Source organism: Oryza sativa, chromosome 2, assembly GCF_034140825.1.
Source record: "Oryza sativa Japonica Group chromosome 2, ASM3414082v1".
Lineage (NCBI taxonomy): Eukaryota > Viridiplantae > Streptophyta > Magnoliopsida > Poales > Poaceae > Oryza > Oryza sativa.
In genome coordinates this window covers 21490064-21504132 of record NC_089036.1, presented here as the reverse complement: position 1 = coordinate 21504132, position 14069 = coordinate 21490064, and the positions used below count along the sequence as shown (strand labels likewise).

General features: G+C 42.0%; 1 protein-coding gene and 1 non-coding gene across 2 annotated transcripts; one reads left to right on the top strand and one right to left on the bottom strand.

Moving 5' to 3' along the window:
* Positions 1–837: 837 nt before the first annotated feature.
* LOC112938013 (small nucleolar RNA Z221/R21b) lies at positions 838–944 on the bottom strand. The gene has a single exon (XR_003241061.1). It is a non-coding gene; the product is annotated as a small nucleolar RNA Z221/R21b (small nucleolar RNA).
* A 4969-nt stretch (positions 945–5913) lies between these two features.
* Positions 5914–10623, top strand: LOC4329660 (UDP-glucuronate:xylan alpha-glucuronosyltransferase 1). The gene is made up of 3 exons (XM_015768279.3): positions 5914–6306; positions 7922–8125; positions 8689–10623. Exons 1-3 carry the CDS (start codon positions 6248–6250, stop codon positions 10424–10426), a joined length of 2001 nt encoding a protein of 666 aa, XP_015623765.1. The 5' UTR covers positions 5914–6247; the 3' UTR covers positions 10427–10623.
* The last annotated feature ends 3446 nt before the right edge of the window (positions 10624–14069 follow it).

Below are 14069 nucleotides of genomic sequence, written 5' to 3'. Positions count from 1 at the left end.
ATTCCTGCAAAATACTGAACTCATACTACAAATTCAGGTCCTAACATTCAGGTATTATGCTAAATTCATACTAAAATTCAGTTAAAGGATGTGTTTAGTTCCTAAAAGAAGTTGAAAGTTTGAAAAAAATTGGGAGTTTGGAAAAAAAAAGTTGAAAATTCATGTGTAGGAAAGTTTTTTTATGTGATATGATGTGATGAAAAGTTAAGAATAGTGGGATACTAAACATGGCCTAAGTTCTAAATACTAGTAAAATTAAATCCAGGAGAGGTCCTAGTCCACATGTTAAATCCAGGAGAGGTCCTAGTTCACACGCAGGTTCTTCACGTTGATAGGAATCATTTGGCAAAGTAGCCAGGTATGAGGTATCCCCCGAATCTGCTTTAGGCGATGACTGCTTTTGGCAATGACAACTGTTCTGTAATTGTTTGGCAATGACAACTATTCTGTAATTATTCATTAAAGTTCGCAATTATTTCACAGGTTGTATTTAGCAGTTTTATACCATGCACCAGAAAAGGATAAATTCAGACATTACACGCAGCTACCGGACTGAAACGAAACCAAAAAGAAACTGTTTTAGAATGGAGGATTTGTGGGACAAAGAACCATCAGCGGCAATTAGATTTGACCTCAAGGAAATATTCAGTCCGCATCATGGTTGGATCGCCAAATGGCAAACCCACATCATTTGGTTCTTCCCATTATTTTTATCCACAATGCACAAAACAGAAAATGCAGGAGAACAGGAAAACAATCGTCCCTGCTCATCCAAGAACAAGAGAACAAGAAACAGAAAAGGCAGCAATTTTGTTTCTTCAGGTGAATGAGATGAACAGGCTCAGATTGATAATGGGTAGTAAGTCTGCTTGTCAGCAAGAACAGGAGAGAGATCTCTCCCGAGTTCAGAGTGGTGCATGACTAGTTCCTCATCATCGCCATCTCGAATCTCGATCCAAGAAAAACAACATCCACAAATTGAAAGGAAAAGAAAAACAGCCAAGCAGGATGAATCGAAAACCCCCCAAGAACCCAAAACCAGACGAGACGCGAGATCGAATCAAACCGCAGGAAGCGTAAGAACGAGAGGGATCCTCGGATCCACGAAGCGGAGGAGGGAGAGGGGGAGAGATTCGTCGCGGCGGCGGAGGCATCGCAGGAGGGGTTCGACTATTTATGGGCAAATCCTCCTCTAGCTAGGGTTTCCTTCTCCTAATTCGGACCGACGAGAGGCTGACAGGCCTGGCCCAACAACCCGAGCCTTTCTCAGCTAGCTTTGCCCGGCCCGGTTGCAGGAGATGGGCCGAGCTATACAAATGGCCCATGTGCCAAGCCCATCTAGCCCATGATTCCCTTTTATTATTATTTTTTTTTGAAAAAAGAGGGAGCCCACGCCAACCATGTGGGACTGACACGTGAGCCTAGCTACTCGTTAAGAGAATTTAGGCGGTCTTCGGCACCATTTTTCCCAACCTCCAGGCGTGTACGTTTTTCAAACGGCAAAATAGTGTGTTTTTTGCAAAAAAAAAAAAAACTTCTATACGAAAGTTACTTTAAAAAAATTAAATTAATCCATTTCAAAAAAATAGCTAATACTTAATTAATTACGCATTAATAGACTGTTCCGTTTTCCATGATTACCGGTTGGGAACCAGCATGCCCGAACACAGCCTTAAGCCGGTTTGGACGCATATGCCCTTCTCCTCCCTTCTTCCTTCAGCATTGCGTGAGTTTCTTTGTTTTTTTGAAAGCTATTTATATAATAGGCTTTTTGTTTGATCTTTTCTTTTCCTCCTAGGTCAAGGTGTTCTAGTTCTTATCCAATTAATTATTTATTGTGTTTAATTTCAAAGTAATATATTAGGCCAACACACATTAGATGATGACGCTAACGTATACGTCGTACTTGTAGTGTTGGTTATAAATATTTTTTTCTCCTACCTTCTTACTAAGAACAACTTTGGGTTTGTTCGGGGGTCCAGTCTGCGGCAACGCTGTGACTGGGTTGTAGCAGTAAAAGACAAAAAAAAAAGTTCATGCTGGTTTTCTGCTGCAGCCCGCCCAGCCGCAAGGTAGCCGAACGGAGCCTTTTGCATCCAAAGCTATGGGTTTTTTTTGTGCCATTTAAAGGCCATCATCGGTCATATTACTATATACCTCCAATCACTTGCCATAAGATGCCAATTGATGAAGTGAAAGAGAGAAGTGAGGAGAGAGAGAAGAATGCACCCATTATGAAGGGACAAGATCTATATAAACTCTAATATAATTATGAGAGTATTAGAGTTATTTGGATTTATATGTTAGAGATAACTATTTATGTGTTGTTGTCTCTTAGTCTATAAGTAGATGAGATAAATAAAATTAGATGTAGTAGTCATGGTAACATGGTGTTCATCTATATATGATCTTCGATATGGTATAAAAGTTTGAGTACTCATACACTATGGATTTTCATTGTTGTTAATATAAATTATATATTTATGTATAAATAACTATGAAAATAAAAGGTTTATATATAGGTACCACACAAAATGGAGGTTTTCATATAGGTTTTGATAATGCCTCCATTTTGCATGAGAAATAAATGTTAGATAAAATAGATTATCCCTTATTTATCAAATTCCAATGCAATTATTTCTTATTTTATCTACTCTCAATGCATTTATTTTCTACTCTCACAAACTTCAATTTAATAACTACTTAAAAATAAACTTATTTTGGGAGAAACTGGATAAGCTAAAAATGAACTCGTTTCAGGAAGGAGGGAGTATATTTTTAGCATCACATTTTTTTAATTTCTTTTTACGTTGTAAATTGTAAGTAGTTATATTGTAATTACACCATACTTACTACAAATTTTAATAGGTGTAATTCTTTAATTACTTTGTTATATGAGATATGGAACTAAAAAATAATTATAATTGTGTAGTAGTATCAGTATCCTAAGATTGGGTTTTTTTTTAATACGGAGGGAGTAGTTATACTATCTATGCAGATTAACAAATAAAGTAAAAAAACAAAAGCAAAAACAGGAGAGAGAGGCCAAGGCGCCCGGCCCGTGCACACGATGTTCAATCAAGGGCATTTGAACCGTTAAGATCTGACTAGTCCCAAAATGTAGCGACACCTTTTTAGCAAATCCATTTGATCAAATAGACTAATTTAAAGCTGATGACATCAATTATTGTTTTCACACAGAGCTAACGCTGACGATGAGAACGCGTCCATTGAATCTTTTCAGTTTCTCGACGTCCTTTCTCTTAGGAAAAATCCGGCAAGCAGTTACGGGTTGACCCCTACAGTTATTAGTACAAAATGAGACTAAAGATCATTTTCTACATGGAGCTTATTCTAAATTTCCAATCTAGGCGACAATAGACCAACATCAGTTACCCTTAGGCAGGAAGATAGAGCTAGTACTCCCTCCGTTTCTAAATATTTGACGCCGTTAACTTTTTTAAATATGTTTGATCATTCGTTTTATTTAAAAAAATTAAGTTATTATTAATTCTTTTCCTATCATTTGATTCATTGTTAAACATATTTATATGTATACATATAGTTTTACATATTTCACAGAAGTTTTTGAATAAAACGAACGGTCAAATATTTAGAAACGGATGGAGTAGCTTTTTATCCTCCTGAAAAGCTTACAAAGACATTGCAGCCAACAATCCAACATAAGCTGAAGTTTCACCAAACAGGGTTCTACTTTTCCTTTGGAACGGAGGAATTTTGTTGGAGAAATTTTGAAGAAAACGAATTACTTGAAAAATCCAATAAAATTCCATGTGTGAAATGTATTCATTGGCATAGTGATAGGTGCATGTGTGCGATTTTAACCCCAAGATCCCCGTGTTCAGCTCTTAACACGCTCACACTGTATTCTTAATTATTCGACACCAAAATTCTCCTTGGTTACCAAACGTTCTCAGTTGCTGTGATATAAAATCCACATGTGTTTGCCCTTAATTGATTCTCCAGTAGCGTGTTTGGAACTGGGAAATAACAACATGTGTTCCCTTGGTTAGATGGATATCACTGTCTTGGCCAGATTCTGACGTCTTGTTCTTGGTTAGTTAGGACCATCCACTGATCCGTGGTGACAAATTGACAAACTGACCACTTCTCACGTCAAGAAACCCCCTTCCTTTTACTTCTACGTGTCGCTGCAGGCAAGAGATTTCAGAGTAAGCAGCAGCACGCGCGTCAGAGAAGGAGAAGAGGACAGGTCAAAGGAAAGGGAGCAGTTGGGAACAGATGCATGCAGAAAAACCTGAGCTATCTCTTGATTTCCTGCACCCTCAGGTAAGCAAAAGCAAAGCGAAGCAAAGGAGTTTTGAACTCTTTTTTTTTTTTTGCCTACCTCCATCTGGAAGCAAAGTAAGACCTGTTCCGTTAATCAACATCATGCATGCCCACAAAATATAATCTTTTCATGTTCATACTCACCATACACATACACAACATTGTCTTTCTTTGGCCTTAAAAAAAATTAACATATGCCAATTGATGGTGGCTATACTGTTATAGTAGTGTTTTTTTTTTTTTTGGATAATGGAATTCAATCCGGTCTCTGCATCGAAGATGTACACGGCCACATAATAGAGCAATAACTCTGGATAGTTGGTGTTTCAGAGATTTCCATGGAATAGTATTCTTCATGCTTCACCTAAAACATTGGATGGCTCACTTTGGTTGCAGGTAACCTTCAAACTATTAGGCCTACTGGTTGAATCGTAGTCAAATCAAGATTCCTCCTCTCTTTTCTTTTCTTTTCTTTTTTCTGTCCTGGTTTTTGTGTGCTGTGCTGTGTTGTGTCTGCCTTTTCACCACATTCACTTACTCGCTTATGTAGTAACCTTCTTTGTAAGCTTCATTTTAGCAGTTTACCTAAAGCAATTTCAGATTCAGTCATCCCTTGGGTGCAAAGGCACTGCACATTTTTTTTGCTTCAGGTCCAACCAAACTCTTCCCAGTTGATCAGTTGGGTTTGGTGAACGTCAGAGCTTCTCCTGCTTGTGTATATGGTAGCCAATCTACATTGGAAGTACAGGAAAAGAACCTCTGTTTCTTTTAGTTTTCTTTTCTGTTCATGTCTACTCTTCCATTCACCTGTACCAAGAAAATGTCCCTTGTTGATCATACATTACTGAATTATCATCCAGAATGATTGAGTAGAAGTAGTATGTAGTACAGTTCTGCTTGTTCTTCAGTTGTGTACATCTCTGTCAGAGTTGCACACCAACTCTGTCTTTGCATATAACATAAGTAAGGTCACACCTGAAGCAAAAGGAATGTTAAGAGAGTGAGTGAGATGAAATGAAAACACGCATGCGACCAAAGGAAGACAAATGGAAACAACTGAACAACCCTTATTCAGACAGGACTGTGTCTTAGGTTTGTAGTAGGATTTTTGGGACTGATTGCTCCCTACATATGCACTCACCTTTTTGCAGGCCAAGGATTAATATCCTGTGAATTAAATTAATGTGATTGGTTGCGTGCATCTTAGTTATGTAGAGGTTGAGAAACGCTCAGGGGTCTTCCGGCTAGCTCCACAAGGTGGTGGGCTAGCCGGCCTAGGTTCGAAGCCTTACCCCCTTCTATTTATTTGATACTAGATCCTTCCCTAATACCTGTGTTTTCTTTTTTAGTTATGTAGAGGTTAAGAGTGTTCTTAGTACGGTTGTATCACCTTGATGTAAATTGGCTAAGTTCAATAAAGCTTCCTTATCTTAAAAAACAATAAATTAATGTGATCTGTTCCAAAAACTAGTGACAAGGACCAGGTCTCCAACAGTTCCTGCAGGAACTTGTCAAACAAGGGGTTGTTCTTCTGGTCACAGCTCTCCTGCCAAATCTATAAGTTGCTCTCTCTCTTTGCCTAGGTTTGGAGCTCTCATCATCTTTTGCTGTCAAGCCATGCATTCCATTGCCTCCTGAGAACCTCCTTGATAAACATCTCATCTTTCTTTGTACATAAACCCTCTCTGCAAGTGTGTTGTCTCCCTTGCTTCTTGCTGTTCAGCTGTTCTATCTCTCAAAAACAGTTCAAATTTTCGACTCGATATCGAGCTACCAGAGTTGATATAGGAGGAAGATAGGAAGATTTATCAATCTTCAGAGTTTACGGAAAGTGGAGGTTTATCAGCAAAGTTCTTCAGAGAGCTGGGCCACCTGAAGAAGGGTGATTACATACTAGGATTCAATTTGGAGTAGTGTTTTTTTTTTGCATAAAAGGATGAGAGGTTTTGCTTGTGCTCATCATGCAGAGAAGAGGCACCGTCTTGACAGAACTCTGTGAGTCTTTTCTTCCCTCCAGTAGTTATAGCAAACTTGCTTCCTCTGCATATTTTTGCTAAATATTTAGCAAACACAGCTAAAATCTAGATAAACCTGGCTAAAATTTACATATTTAGAATCTCAGGTTCCCAGTGAAAACTTAATGTTATCTTCACCCGAGCATCATGCATAACGGCGCCAATGATTCCTTGAGCACCGAACATTTTGAATTCCATCCATGCATCTATCCAGTATTTAATCTTGTCCATGTAAACTTGTTTTACATCGTTGCATATTCATCATCGACAATGATACGCTTGGTGATAAATACTATGCATGATCTTAAGTTTACCTGCTATCAAGTTTTAATCCTGTTTAAATACGGTTCTTAGCGTGTTTTCGTGGTCATGTTCCTGAGCCCATGGAAAAGGTTACATGACCACGTATGTTAGCAATGCAAAATGGTCGTTTTGAAGTCAATATTTGCGAGTATTTTTATAACATAGAGTAGTTATTAACTACCAACAAAATTGCAGTTTTTTCCAATCACAGTACAAAAGTACGTCATCCTGGTGACTTTAGCAGAGAAAAATTACTCCCTGAAGTAGTTTTTTTTTTCCACCAATAGAAACCAGAAGTGATGTGCCCAACAAACCAATTTGAATTAATCCTCCTAATTTCGTGTGCTCTGAACCAAGAGAGCCCAATTCTCCAAAGTTTGGCGAGCTCTGCTAATCAAAATTCCTACCTTTAGGTGAGCTAACAGTCCAATAAAAGATTAATTTATAGTAAATCACGTCGTAGGAAGTTACATATATAGCTAGCAACCTGCAGTTTCACCAACTCCGTTTGCAACTTCTGAAGAAGAAAAAGTCACAATGGCGTCACGAGTTCTGAAGAAGTCTCTCTTCAATCTGCATGCCAAATTGCCAATTTGGATGGAAGAAAAGAAAACTGTGTTCTGAAATTAACAGAATGGTGAAAACAAATAGGTTCATGTAAGAATAGAGTCAAAGGTAGAAAAAAAGAAAAATAATAAGGAACAAAGCTATTAGGGATTAAAGCGATAATGAAGAGGGAATTGGCACGATGATGGAGACGATGACTAGTTGTAGATGTAAGCCTGGACCGTTGAAGCATGGAACTGACTGTTCTTGATGACTTCTTACAAGAGGAGATGAAGAAAGAGAGCCATTCCTTTAAAAAAAACAAGAAGAAAGAAAGAAAGCTATGACACATATGACTTTCTGGTCTTGGTCTGAAAGTAATAGAGGAGATGTTATGAAATTGGTCGTTTGAAGAAAAGTAGAAAATGACCAAATGCAGAAATAGTGATTGCTGATCACATATTGGTAAAAGCCAAAGAAAACTTAACACCTAAGTTTTTTTTAAAAAAAACCAACACCTTAGTAAAGACTGACAAGTAATTTTAGTTACAGGTAATGATTTGGTCACAAGGGGCAATCTTGTTCAGTTCAACCATATGATTTGTGACCTTTGTTAGAACTTTTGAAGCCCTCAACTGCACATGCTATCGTTTTCTACATATGGTCTAAATAGTTATGCAATATTCTGAAGAAAATCGCAACCGGATTATGAACTAATTGTGATTATTTACCCGTGTTAATTTCAGCAACAGCCTGAGCAAGAGGGGATACATAGGAAGCTACCACTACGAGAAGGATGCCAAGTACAGGCCATTCAGTGCACTGCTCCCTGAGGGTTCAAACCCCAAGATGCTCTATGTCAAGCTCGTCCTCATCATCCTCATGTGTGGCTCCTTCGTCAGCCTCCTCAACTCGCCATCTATCCATCACAACGATGATCACCACACAGAGTAAGAAAAAAAAACCATACAAAATTCATGTTTTTATTCGCAAGATTTTTTTAAAAAGCAATAAGTTGTAACAAATATTTCTTTTGAAAAGATAAAGGTTACGATCATTACCACAAAGCTACCAAATTATGTAACATAAAATGTAGTACCGTTTGGTGTCTTGTACCAGGAGATACCATATTTCACAATAAAATGTAGCACATCTTTGTATCTCCTCAAATATTATAAAATTACTCTTTGAAAAAATGATTTTAATGTCGTTGAGGAGGTAGTGAAATGTACCAATTTTTTAAGCCAAGGGTCATAAAATCCGTCTTGCAGCCCCATTGTTTGGCTGATAAGAGGAAATAACGAAACAACACATTTGCAAACGAAAAATAATTTGTGAATAAAATTTTTATATGCGTGTTCTTAATAATCTAAAAACAAAGGTTGAAAAATAAACTACGATGGGAAAAAAATCCCAAAATCAACTCTAAATTTAAGCATAAACGAAAAGATGAGGCCGTTGATACGATGGTCAGTGATTAATCCTTTGCTTCGTCTGAACTTGAAACGCGCAGGTCATCAGCTGGAGTGCCGAGAGTGAGCTACGAGCCGGATGATACCAGGTACGTGTCGGACGTGACGGTGGACTGGCCAAAGATCTCCAAGGCGATGCAGCTGGTCGCCGGAGCGGAACACGGCGGCGGCGCGAGGGTGGCGCTGCTCAACTTCGACGACGGCGAGGTGCAGCAATGGAGGACGGCGCTGCCACAGACGGCCGCCGCGGTGGCGCGCCTCGAGCGCGCCGGGAGCAACGTGACGTGGGAGCACCTGTACCCGGAGTGGATCGACGAGGAGGAGTTGTACCACGCGCCGACGTGCCCCGACCTGCCGGAGCCGGCGGTGGACGCCGACGGCGACGGCGAGGAGGTGGCCGTGTTCGACGTCGTCGCGGTGAAGCTGCCGTGCCGGCGCGGGGGTGGCTGGTCCAAGGACGTGGCCCGGCTGCACCTGCAGCTCGCCGCGGCGCGCCTCGCCGCCACGCGCGGGCGCGGCGGCGCCGCCGCGCACGTGCTCGTGGTGAGCGCGAGCCGGTGCTTCCCGATCCCGAACCTGTTCCGGTGCAGGGACGAGGTGGCGCCGCGCGACGGCGACGTGTGGCTGTACCGGCCGGACGCCGACGCGCTCCGCCGGGATCTCGCCCTCCCCGTCGGCTCCTGCAGGCTCGCCATGCCGTTCAGCGCGCTGGCGGCGCCGCACGTCGCGGCGGCGTCGGCGCCGCCGCCGCGGCGGGAGGCGTACGCGACGATCCTCCACTCGGAGGAGCTGTACGCGTGCGGCGCGCTAGTGGCGGCGCAGAGCATCCGGATGGCCTCCGCCTCCGGGGCGCCGTCGGAGCCGGAGCGCGACATGGTGGCGCTCGTGGACGAGACGATCAGCGCGCGCCACCGCGGCGCGCTGGAGGCGGCCGGGTGGAAGGTGCGCGCGATCCGGCGCGTCCGCAACCCGCGCGCGGCGGCGGACGCGTACAACGAGTGGAACTACAGCAAGTTCTGGCTGTGGTCGCTGACGGAGTACGACCGCGTCGTCTTCCTCGACGCCGACCTGCTGGTGCAGCGCCCCATGTCGCCGCTCTTCGCCATGCCCGAGGTGAGCGCGACGGCGAACCACGGCACGCTGTTCAACTCCGGCGTGATGGTGGTGGAGCCGTGCGGCTGCACGCTCCGCCTGCTCATGGACCACATCGCCGACATCGACTCCTACAACGGCGGCGACCAGGGGTACCTCAACGAGGTCTTCTCGTGGTGGCACCGCCTCCCGTCGCACGCCAACTTCATGAAGCACTTCTGGGAGGGGGACTCCGGCGAGCGGCTCGCCGCCGCCAGGCGCGCCGTGCTCGCCGCGGAGCCCGCCGTGGCCCTCGCCGTCCACTTCGTCGGGATGAAGCCGTGGTTCTGCTTCCGCGACTACGACTGCAACTGGAACTCGCCGCAGCTCAGGCAGTTCGCCAGCGACGAGGCGCACGCGCGGTGGTGGCGCGCGCACGACGCCATGCCGGCGGCGCTCCAGGGGTTCTGCCTGCTCGACGAGCGCCAGAAGGCGCTGCTCCGGTGGGACGCCGCCGAGGCGAGGGCGGCCAACTTCTCCGACGGCCACTGGAGGGTCCCCATCGCCGACCCTCGCCGGAACATCTGCGCCACCGCCGCCGGCGACGGCGAGGCGGCGGCGGCGTGCGTCGAGAGGGAGATCGAGAACAGGCGGGTGGAAGGGAATAGGGTGACCACGTCGTACGCCAAGCTCATCGACAACTTCTGACGTGGGTGCATCCGGAGCCGTTGGATTTTGAGATCGGACGGTGAGATCGAGGCCGTTAGGGATGGGTGACGTGTTCACCAATTTTTGGTCTCTCGTGCATTGCATTGCTATGCAATGCAAGCGTGCCACCGGGGATGTTGCGTGGTAGCGTATGGCCGAAATTTCTTTATTACAATGATGAGAAAAGTAGCTGTGAATAATTTAGGTATTTGCTTTCGTAAAATACTTAGAATTTTTTTGAAGAGTCTATGTTTTCCAACCGTAACATTGCAAATATGTCATGTTTGCTATGTTAATCCTTTAAATATGATGATACTAGTGCATAACAACAAAATTCATTTTAAAAATGGATTGTCATAAATCATTGACACATGGAGCCTTAGGTTAGTTTCTTCGTTTCTCATGCTCACTCGGTCACTTCCTTAGTTCCTTACATGTCCAAGCAAAAATTCACGCTTAGCTTGCCCTTTTGTATATACCACTCACATCCTTACATGGGCTCTTTTTTATTGATCAAATATACATTGTAATGTGTGTTTTTTTAGAAAAAAAAGAACACCTTACTTACATGGGCCTTCTTTTGGTTCTAGATAAAAGAAACACCTTCCTTTCCAGAGGAGTTATGTGCACATGATTTCGTCGAAATGCAAATCTTACACTATTACAAAATAATTTTCGTGGCTCTTGGTATTATTTTTCACTGACAGACCAAAAGGAATAATATCTATGAAAACGTTTGAGGCCGTCTTGGGGTAACAAACCACGAAAACCTATTTTCCGGGTGGGTCCTTAAGGAAAATCGCATGTGAAAATATATCTAATTTCGTATGCGGTTTTCCTAAAGAGCCATATGTGCAAATCATGAATTTATGAGGTGGTTTGTTAAGAAAATGACCACATGTAAAAATGGGGTAATTTTTACCGGCGATTCTCTTAGAAAAAATACATGTAAAAAATACAATTTCATGGGCGATTCTCTTAATGAACCACCCTTAGAAATATGAGCACTACTATTTCAAAAAAAATAAAACGCACCCTTCCATATAAAATCAGATGACAACGAACTCTATATGAAACTTAGAGCATCCTCATTGTCTAAACCCCTCCAACGGTACTAACCAAGTCTACATAGAAATAAAGGCTGAGAGATACTCTCCCCGTCCAAAAAAATATAAGGGATTTTGGATGAATGAGATAATTTTAACCCTTATATTTTAGACAGATGGAGTTTACGTGCAGTGTGTAAAGAGTACTTCAACACTATAGTGGGACCACAACCATGTAGAATTTATGTTTCTCTCTCCCGTATTGGCTCTTGGCCAACTGTTGCTGCCATTTTTGTAAAATGTGATATTTATTTTATTTGGAGTGTTCGCTCCCATGGGAAGAGTCGATTTGCTATATGCTTGGAAGAGACATGTTGCCTGCAATGTGTAGTGCCGCGAAAATATTCCTTTAGGCCATGTTCGGTTATACAAGGATTTAATCCGGACCGGGAATGATAAGTATAGTAAGAAATTTATGATAGATACAACGAGAGACCGGGATTCATTCTGGGCCGGGAACCAATTTACTCATGATAGGGACAATAAGAGACTGGAAATCAATCCACTAGTCAAGAGGTGTGGAACTAATCTGGATGTTTTGTTGTACCTAATATGAGTAAACTGGTTCCCGACCCGAAATAAATCCCGGTCTCTTATTGTATCTATTATAAATTTCTTGTTATACCTATCATTCCCGGCCTGGAACGAATCCTTGTGTAACCGAACAAGGCCTTAGTGTCTCCCTTATAACCCTCGACGGGATCTACAACTAATCTGGACCTATGCTTTTACATGCCATAAGAAGCCCAAGAGAAGAAATACCACTCCTACATACTCCCTCTGTCACGTAAAAATTCAATTTAATACTGAATGTGACATATCCTAATACAACGAATCTAGACATACTCACTCCATCCCAATATATTAAAACCTAGGACCAGATAGGACATTTCCTAGTACTACGAATCCGGATGGGACATCTAGTACTATATTTGGCTTTTTTGAACCGATGGAGTATATTATACCATAAAATAATAAGATGTTTAGAGTCGTGCATGCTACTATCAGAGTAAAAGGCCAAAATGCGGTGACAATTGGCAACCGCCTCGTCAAGGCCAGACGCCCGGGCCGTTCCCTCCCTCTGCTACAGCCCAATCAGCCCATGTACGGCTTGTTCAGATCATGCATGGACGCTGCTTGTTGACTTCATATTGTCATTGCACACAAATTTTGACAATTTGACCTTTTGAAAAAACTAATTTTACAAATAAACCGACGCCAAAACTTATTTCAAAATTGACCCTTTTGTTCAGCGCCAAATCATCTGGCGCTAAACTTAGACACTTCAGCGTCACGTCAACTGACGCTGAATGCCGTGCCACCGTGGATGGATGGAAGGCTAAGTCAGCGTACCAACGCACATTCAGCGCCACGCTATTTGGCGCTGAGGTATCTAAGTTCAGCGCTACACGATTTGGCGCTGAACAAAATGGTCATTTTTGAAATACTCCCTCCATCTACTTTTGATAGTCATATTTCATTTTTCATACAAACCAAGGATAATTAATTCTACTTATCATCCATTTAAACATGTTACTAGTCATTCCTCATAAACAAGCGATTTATTAATATTTACATTTCTCGATGCCCATGCAGCCAATCTTGTGTGGAAGAATATAGAGTTACACATTAAATCCGAGAAAGTCATTAAGAGGATAAGTTGTTGGATTGAAATATGCCTATCAAAAATAATTTTTTCAGATTTGAAAATATGACTATCAAAAATATATGGAGGGAGTAAGTTTTAGCAACGGTTTATTTTTAAAAATAGTTTTTTTTAAAGAGTTAAATTGTTAAAATTTGTGGTCATTGCAGGGAAGAGATTTTTCATTTGTGAGAATTCCAAACATGTGTGTAATTAATTCCAGCCGGTTTACTCGTTCAGTCTTCCACTCTCCATTCTACCACCATACGTTAGCATCAAACTTACTGGTAGTACTGATATATAGCATATACTACTATCCTTCTATTGTATACTTCGTTTGTTAAAAAGAAAATCTCATTACGAATATAGATATAGACTATATTTATATCAAAGTTGGATTTTTCTTTAATAAAACGGAGGATGTATCAGTGTATGTCGTTGTCTGCAACAAGCTCGATTCAGAGTTAAGGAAGAGAAAAACATACCTTCATCCTGAAATATAATGATGTTAAAAAGAAACGTGCAATTAAGACCAGTAAATTGACTAGAGCAACCAACACAGTTGTCATCAGTACAGATAATTGACGTGACATCAGCGATGACGCCGCCAAACTGCGCTTCTCTCAAATGCCACGAAATTTTCAGGCAGACAAAACTCAAAAGTACGTAGCGTGTAGAGTACTTTCGTCTTTTCTGTTCCTGTTACTAGTACCAGGCGCTGTTTATTTCAGCGCAAAGTTTAGATTTTGGTTGAAATTAGAGATGATATGACTGAAAAGTTGTGTGTGTATGATAGGTTGATGTGATGGAAAAGGACTGAAGTTTGGATCCAAATTTTAGATATAAACACAGCCTTAGTTAATTAAGAACCGAATTAATTGCTTGAGGCCTA

What these genes read in the sequence shown, in the direction of transcription:
- LOC4329660 (XM_015768279.3), top strand. Translation starts at nt 6,248, where the DNA reads ATGAGAGGTTTTGCTTGTGCTCATCATGCAGAGAAGAGGCACCGTCTT. An exon ending in CACCGTCTTGACAGAACTCT is followed by an intron (nt 6,307 to 7,921) that starts GTGAGTCTTTTC and finishes TGTTAATTTCAG; the next exon opens with CAACAGCCTGAGCAAGAGGG. An exon ending in AACGATGATCACCACACAGA is followed by an intron (nt 8,126 to 8,688) that starts GTAAGAAAAAAA and finishes TGAAACGCGCAG; the next exon opens with GTCATCAGCTGGAGTGCCGA.